The sequence below is a fragment of the Syzygium oleosum genome, unplaced genomic scaffold (assembly GCF_021117445.2).
Source record: "Syzygium oleosum isolate NSW1041296 unplaced genomic scaffold, Sole_v2.1 Sole_v2.18, whole genome shotgun sequence".
Lineage (NCBI taxonomy): Eukaryota > Viridiplantae > Streptophyta > Magnoliopsida > Myrtales > Myrtaceae > Syzygium > Syzygium oleosum.
Window position 1 is genome coordinate 4,025,295 of NW_026607502.1, and position 8,454 is coordinate 4,033,748.

Below are 8,454 nucleotides of genomic sequence, written 5' to 3' on the forward strand. Positions count from 1 at the left end.
AATGGGTCCTGTTACATTAGTTCAGAGTTCGGACAACATTGCGGCAACAAATGAAGGGAAACGCTAGGTAATAAGCTAAGAGGGACCCATGATGTGAAGATATTGAACGATTTAATAAACTCGTAATGAGGATTGAATATCATCCACTTGCTTAATATCAACCTACGGTCCATTACATTATTTAACACATAAACTTTGCAGTTGCTTATCTACACATTATTTAACACATCAATTTCCCTTTTGAATAATTAATATTTTCGTGCCTTGACGAAGATGGACTTTTATCAGGTATATATGTTAGAGAGACCAGCATTCGGAACTCGTACGTACATAGAAACCTCCCTCTTCTTCTTTCATCTCTGGTTGGTTTCTGTCTTAACACTCTCTCGGCTTTCATAATATTTCATCACTCTCTCCTGGGTTCTCTCTCTCATTCCCGACATGGGAGAACAAGCTCATCATCATCCTCAGGAACTGCAGCTCCACATCGCGGGTAAGTCCAATTCTCTTAGAGCTTCGAGTATCTGAATTATTTGAGTTTTGGAATGGAATTCAATACATTAAATTATTAGAAGCAAAAATGATGAATCAAATTGAGATGGGAACAAAAGAAGGGGGAAGAACAACCACCATGCGTATATTCACTTCTCTCGCCGCTACTGTGTTTTGTCTTGTTTTGCAAAATATATGTATATATGTGTGTTGAAGATCCAGATGGTTAAATTCTTCATGTGAAAGAGCTAAACCTTTTAACATCACGAGCTCCTACTCGGGGATTTTTGATGAATCCTGGGACTTTTAACTTCTGCTTCTTCGCCTGGACAAGCGAGAATACAAAAGCGCCTTTCTTGATCTGAACTTTTCGTCATCCTTCAATGCAACCGATCTGAAGCTGTTAGGCATCGGTCTTAGGTAGGCGGTCCAATGAATCGCCTTTGTTTTAATTCTTATCTTGGTATTTATGCCACTTTCTTATCAATAGTCGATATTCTGTATGAACTTCTGAGCAAATGATCTTGACCAAACTCAACGTCTATATCAGTTCAAGAAATCTAAGCGTGACGCATTATGCTTAAACTAGTGGTGGTGACTAAAAGTTAAACCTACCTTGAGCATCTGTTTGCTTTTGACCAAATGAGTGATGAGGTGCCCCTAACTGATGACATCAATAGGGAAAAAGCATCGCTCCTTTAGTGGTTAATTAAGGATCTAACATATATTTGAATATTAGGCCATGGTACAAATTCGATTTTCGACAACATTAAATGCAAATAATCTCATGTTTAGGCATCTTCCCGGGTTTAGAACTAAGTCTTATTCATTCACAATTTTTGTCAGATATTTCACGGATCGATGTTTATGGAATCAAGGTGGGCTTTATCGTTGTTAAAGTAAAAAAATAAACCCATTTAAAAGAATTAGAATCAATGCGTGATTGACAATTTTAAAATTACAGTTTTTCTAATTGAAAGTATGTTAAACTGAATTAGCACATAATCATTTTACCATTATTTGAGTCTAAATGCTTGGAACTCAGATTAACATTATAGTCTTTTATTAACGATCAAAATTCAGTATGATAAATAACCTTTTTACAGTTGGCTCTGCCAACAGATTAGAAAGTCTATTGGGAACTTATTCTCCTTTGCATCATCATGTTTGCAGCAAATCCCACCCCTTTTTGCGTGACCTAGATACGTAGACGGTTCTTATACCAAAGCCCCTCAATTTGCGGTCGAGTACACGTACTTTCTCTTTGCTTGACAGCAATCTGAAACTTTTGGTTGATATCTATGAGTGGCCTTTGACGAGAAAGGGCGTAATCGCTTCCCGATTACAATAATAATGCCCATGGAAAGTCTTCGTGGGGGGTTAGGTCAAGTGCACCCCGGATCAACTAGGGTAGGCATCATCGTCAATTGGAGATGAACTTGCTTTGGGTCCCGCATGTGATTCTATACACACGGTGCATTCTTCAATCCTAGCTGTTTTCCCGATAAAAGGTCTATGTGCTAAGACATTTTCCCAAAAATTGGAAGGTCTAGTTCTTCACGTAAAGAAAGATGGTCACAAAGTAGAAGTTTAACTAAAGCATTTCGTTTTGGCACGTTCTACTTAGGTTGCATATATATTACAAGTATCTAATTAGTTAATTTTTACGTTAGATATAGGTGTAACGTACTCACTAAATGGTGAATTTGATCATTGCCATTGTAGTCGTCTATTACGATTCATTGTGACTAATCATAAATTTATTTGGACCCCAATTCCATGTTTGTGCAATGTATATTCTTTCTCTTTTACTAACTAAAGCCCTTGATTAAATTGTTATCCAACTTTTGAGCAGGTGATCAAGAAGCCAAAGAAGAGAACTCATCCCACCCGATAAGCACCATCACCAATAATCAGGCAACACTAGCCCCTAAACCCATGAACTTCAGGCGGTGGATTAGAGTGGCTCTTTACTCACTCTTTGTGCTCTCTGGCCAATCGGTGGCCACACTCCTTGGGAGGCTCTACTACAACAAAGGAGGCCACAGCAAGTGGCTTGCCACACTTGTCCAGCTTGTGGGCTTCCCAATCCTCCTCCTCCTCTACTTCATCCCCACACCCAAACAACCAAGTGACCCTAATAACCCACACATCCAAACAGATGCACAAGCTCCGTCTCAATCACAATCACCCCCTCTCAAGAGCCTTGCCCTTGTGTACCTCTCTCTAGGGACAACTGTGGCCTTAAATTGCTATTTATACTCAATTGGTCTCTTGTACCTTCCTGTCTCCACCTACTCCCTCATTTGCTCCTCCCAATTGGCCTTCAATGCCTTCTTCTCCTTCTTCTTAAATTCCCAAAAGTTCACCCCCTACATCACCAACTCTCTATTCCTCCTGACAATCTCCTCAACCCTCCTTGTGTTCCAATCAAATTCAGACGACCCCAAGGGGGCCTCCGGAGGGAAATATGCACTAGGGTTTGTGTGCACCATCGGGGCATCAGCGGGTTATGGGCTTCTCCTATCCTTGACCCAACTTTGCTTTAGGAGGGTCATAAGGAAGGAGACGTTTAGGGCAGTTTTGGACATGATTGTTTACCAATCTTTAGTGTCTAGTGTGATTATTTTGGTGGGACTTTTCGTGAGTGGTGAGTGGGAGCATTTGGGGAGAGAGATGGATGGTTTTGAGCTTGGGAAGGTGAGGTATGTGATGAACTTGGTCTGGACGGCAATCGCTTGGCAAGTGTTTATGATCGGCATGGTCGGGTTGATTTTCGAAGTGTCATCTTTGTTCTCGAACTCGATTAGTGCAGTGGGGTTGCCGATTGTGCCCATTCTAGCTGTCGCGTTCTTTGGGGAGAGGATGGAAGGCGTCAAGGTGATTGCTATGATCTTGGCCGTTTGGGGTTTCATTTCTTATGCGTACCAACATTATTTGGAGGATGCCCAGCCGAAGGCTCAAAGGAAGATTATTGGTGGGGATGAGGTCAGTGTGAGATCGCCGCTTAATGCTCCAATTGCAAGAGTTGGTGGATGATTAAAGATGGTGGAATGTTCTAGTTTGTGTTTAGCCAAGTTCAATCAGAGTGCGAGGTGATTTATTGCTGCAACCATTTGGAGGAAAAGAAGAAGGAACGGAATAAGAAGATTGACGACAATGTTGTTATTATTTAATTTCTACGCTGTATTTAGTACAAGAAAGGGCAACTTGTCTTTAGTACCCACTTCACAATCTCATTATGCAAGTTGGGTACTTGTATGATATTTGACTAATGATGCAAATTAATGGTGTATAGTGGGATTATATTATTATACATGAGACAGAAGAGATACTCAAATTGCTTCATAGACACAAACAAATAAGAGTTGACTAAAGTCTTGTCAAGTTGTCTCCAATTCTTTTTATTTCGTTGTGCTACTTAGTACTAGGTGGAAAAGGTTTTTGAGCATTTTCACTAGCAGACAAGTCCCACGTGTCTTTGCGATTGATTGGACACACAACTTCTATGGATTTGTTGAAATCAACAGACAAGGTTTTTGGGCATTTTCAGAAACAAATACTCTCGGAAAATATCAAATGCGCTCCTCATCTTTCATCCCAACACAAAGCCTCCCAACCGAAACGACAATTACTGCCTCTTGGAAAACACCAAGCACACAAAACCTAAGCCCCAAATCGCAATACTATACTTCCCACAAGCGGCCAATGCATATAGCCTAGACCGTCCATCCACCACCAGCCGCCGCCATTGAACGCCACCCTGCAACCTCCGAAGGTCGTCAATGGTCATCCGGCTCTGCCGCAGTCACTCCCACCGCCACCCTCAACCGAGCAAACCCTTTGATCTCTAGTTTTCTTTTTCTATTCATACATTGTCTTTCTTTCCCTCTTGGGTGCATTTGTTTTAGGGAAAGTATTTTTCGAAAATCCGTTTTCCGGACTTTCATCCGTTTAGTTCGCCGAAAATAATAAGTCAACCGAAAACACTTTCTGGTCAATGAAAACATTCATATAGAAAATTAGGAAAGTGAATTCCCTAATCTAAGAAGTTGAAACACTTTCCAAAACTGCTCATCTTGAATTTGTCAATATTTTATAGTTTCTTTTCTTAACTTTTATATTTTCTTTCTTTCTTTCTTTTCGTTTTTCTTTTTCTTTTCTTTCTTTTTATTTTTCCTTCTACCTACCACCGCCAGTCGCCGGCCTTTGCGATAGCTGGCGATCGGCCACAAGCACGGGCCAGCGACGACCGACCTCAGGCGAGGCCGAGCTCGCCAGATCTCGGTGAGCTAGAGCCTCGCCAATCTCGCCGTGGCGATGTCGGGCCTCGCCTGAAGCCGGCGAGCTCGAGTCTCACCTGGATCTGGCGAGCTCAAGCTTGCGGGCCACGAGCAAGGTCCAACGTCGCCATATCCGACAAGCCGGAGCTTTGTCAAGGCCGGCGAGCTTGCGGATCACCAGATCTAGGCGAGCCCGAGCTCGAGCTCGCTGGCCCGTCGCGGCGGAGGAAGAGGAAAAAAAAGGAAAGAAAAGAAAAGAGAAAAAGAAAAATAATTAAAAAAATCGAATTTTCTAAAAAAAGAAAAAGAAAAAATGATTAAAAATTGGATTTAAAAAAATATATAATTCGAAATTATTTTTAGATAAAAAACAAAAAAAATTCTATTTTTATTTTTACCCAAGATAAAGTCATGAGATTAAAATCATTTTCCAAATAATATCCAAACCCCAGAAAACGTTTTCGATTACACATTACCAAACAAAAGAAAACTAACTGCTTTTCTGAAAAATGAATTCCTGGAAACATTTTCCAAAAACGTTACGTTTTCCGTGAAACAAACGCACCCTCCGTTTGTTTCACGGAAAAATGAATAATTTTAAAAAAATATTTTTCTTTAAAATGATCGCTTGTATGACTTGAAATAATTAATTAATGAGAAATGTTCTCATTATCGATAACATTATATGTTTAAATATTTTGTGAAATGAAGAAAATCACTCATTCTTGTGAGCGAAACAAACGATTATTTTTAAGAAAATATTTTTCAGATTATTCATTGTCCGCAAAACAGACGAAGCCTAACTCTATTCCTCTCTTCGTCATAGCCCCATGACAGCATTGAGCTGGCCACCTCTTTCGGCAGAGGCATCGAACCTTGAGAGAGACTCGACGCACTACAAAAAAACATCGGATTAGCGACGAAATTTGCGACGGAATTTTTCCGTCGCTACTAGGTCGTCGCAAAATTTTGCGACGGAAAATTCACAAGTTCGTCGCAAATTTGCGACGAAAAAAAATTCGTCGCAAAATTCGTCGCAAATTTGCGACGGCACATAATCCGACGCAAAATTAGTCGCAAATATTCCGTCGCAAATTTGCGACGGAAAAACGTCCGTCGCAAAATTCGTCGCAAATATCCGTCGCAAATTCGTCGCAAATTTCGTCGCAAATTTCCGACGAACTTGATCCGTCGCAAAATTCGTCGCAAAAATCCGTCGCAATTTCGTTGCAAATTTCGTCGCAAATTTGCGACGCACGTTTGTCCGTCGCAATATTCGTCGCAAAAATCCGTCGCAATTTCGTCGCAAATTTGCAACGAACATTTGTCCATCGCAAAATTCGTCGCAAAAATCCGTCGCAATTTCACCGCAAATTTCATCGTAAATTTGCCACGAACGTTTGTCCGTCGCAAAATTCGTCGCAAAAGTCCGTCGCAAATTTCGTCGCAAATTTGCCACGAACGTTTGTCCGTCGCAAAATTCGTCGCAAAAATTCGTCGCAAATTTCTTCGCAAATTTGCGACGACTCTGTCCATCGCAAAATTCGTCGCAAAAATCAGTCGCAATTTCGTTGCAATTTCGTCAGAAAATTCGTCGCGAATTTCGTCAGAAAATTCGTCGCGAATTTCGTCAGAAAATTCGTCGCGAATTTCGTCGCAAATTAGTGACAAACTTTAATGATAGCAAAATTCGGCTTAAAATATTCGTCGCTATTTTTATATCATTTCGACCATAAATTCTTGTCCATATCAATCAAAGGAGACAATGACATATAATTGAAACAAAAAAACGAACAAATCATAAATTCTGACAAACCAGCCACAATGACATATAATTAAAACAAATAACAGAAGGAAAGTTGTTGAGTCTGACATGATACTATTTGATATCCAATATTACAATACAGTCAAAACATGAACTAAGAGACAGGACAACCATAGAAGACGCAAAAAAACCATACAGAAGAAGACGCAGATTTGGTACGATGGCAGGACACTAAAAGTAGTTACTTTTGTCGAGACCTGAGGAAATGTCGATACATAAATCAATCCAGAATATAAAAAAAGCGTTTATGCATGGATATGGAACTAGGTGTAAAATAACAAAAGGGTTAACAAAAATACGTTTCGGGACGAACATAAATGTTCTTACATATGAATATGAGTGAAATTATGAAAAACTAAGATTATGAAGCAAGCTTACCCCCGATTTTGAGAATTTTAACTAGAAAGACCGGAGAAAATCTTCATCATCATCATCATCATCAGCATTCTCGGCATCAATGTGTTGGTCATCATTGTACCCATCACCTACTGGATTGGCTGGAGGTACAGGAGGATCGGCATTGCGATTGATGTTAAGGTGTTGCATAACGATTCTCATTTGTTCTTCCAAGTTATATATTCGTTCATCCTTCTTAACAAGTAAATTATTCAGACGATTCACTTCTTGGGTCAATTGCTCGTCTCCTCGTGACCTCCTTCGACCAGTCCTAGTGGATGATGAACTTCTAGGACTATTCGGCATGTACATCCTTGATAATGATCCCATCCCAAATATTTTCCCTTTTTTCGCCTCACCCGTTGCCTCCATCCATAATGCCATATTATCAACTGGTGGCCGGGACTCAGGACAATCATCACTACCACTAGCACTGCTCATTAAAAGTTCATCATATTTTTTCTACATTAACAATGTAGATGAAAATAAAATCACTATATATATATATCTACCAAAAATATTGAAAGCATTCACGATTTTCATTATAGTTTACATATAAGCCAAAGTATAACCTTACATACCTTAATGACTTTTGCTCGATCGCCAGTCCATGTCTTATCTTTCTTTTGAAATGTGCGTTCAAATGTAGCTGCAAATGTCGGTTCCGTCCCCAACTGGGATGCCTACAAAATGTAAACATGAGTAATTGAATTAAATTAACTTATAACTCATTTAAGACTTACGGCCGTTTGCGATGCTCCGCAATGTTGATAGAGCCCCCAAAGATATATGGGCGACCCATCACTAGAACTAGAAGATCGATTCTTCTTATTCTGCTCACAGAGTTGCTGACTCTGTTCAGATGCCTAAAATGTGTTAATTGCCTCCCAATTGTCAGCTGTAAAGAAAGACGGCTTCGCTTGCTTGCTCTTCGCTCTATTCATGACATTTCGCATAAAATCACTTGTTTTCTTATCGAAAATTCTTCTCACTTCATTGTCTTCCGCTTCCTCCCACTTTAACTTCCGCTGCAATGAATAAAAACACAAATTGAAAATTATTATGATGATTACATATCCATAACCATGCACCAGACAAATATAGACAGATTTTGTAAAGTTCATGTTGGGGAAAATATCTCGTCCTTTAGGTATCGAAAACTACAGAGTTGTTCTGGTCCCTTTACATCATTCTTGACCATTAATATACTACACCACACTTAATTGGTGAGAAAATGAAATATGTAAAACTTACCTTGAACTCATTCCACCACATTTCTTTCACTTCTTGTGGAACATTTCTGTAAGTAATATACTCTCCCATCCAAAAGTTTCTTACTATTTTGTTCAATTCCCTCACAACAGACGGAGCATCCGTGAATCTGCATTCATATGAATATTGTGCAACATGGACAATTCATTTGACATCAATATCTAAAGCCCTAAATATTACATATAC

General features: G+C 39.7%; 1 protein-coding gene across 3 annotated transcripts; it reads left to right on the top strand.

Moving 5' to 3' along the window:
• Window positions 1-336: 336 nt before the first annotated feature.
• LOC115688927 (purine permease 21-like) lies at window positions 337-3,840 on the top strand. Of its 3 annotated transcripts, none has more exons than XM_030614890.2 (2): window positions 337-493; window positions 2,348-3,840. In XM_030614890.2, exons 1-2 carry the CDS (start codon window positions 442-444, stop codon window positions 3,529-3,531), a joined length of 1,236 nt encoding a protein of 411 aa, XP_030470750.2. In that variant the 5' UTR covers window positions 337-441; the 3' UTR covers window positions 3,532-3,840. The 3 variants fall into 3 exon arrangements, with proteins under 3 accessions (XP_030470750.2, XP_056175677.1, XP_056175676.1); XM_056319702.1 differs by lacking the exon at window positions 337-493 and adding an exon at window positions 1,788-1,902; XM_056319701.1 differs by lacking the exon at window positions 337-493 and adding an exon at window positions 1,831-1,966.
• The last annotated feature ends 4,614 nt before the right edge of the window (window positions 3,841-8,454 follow it).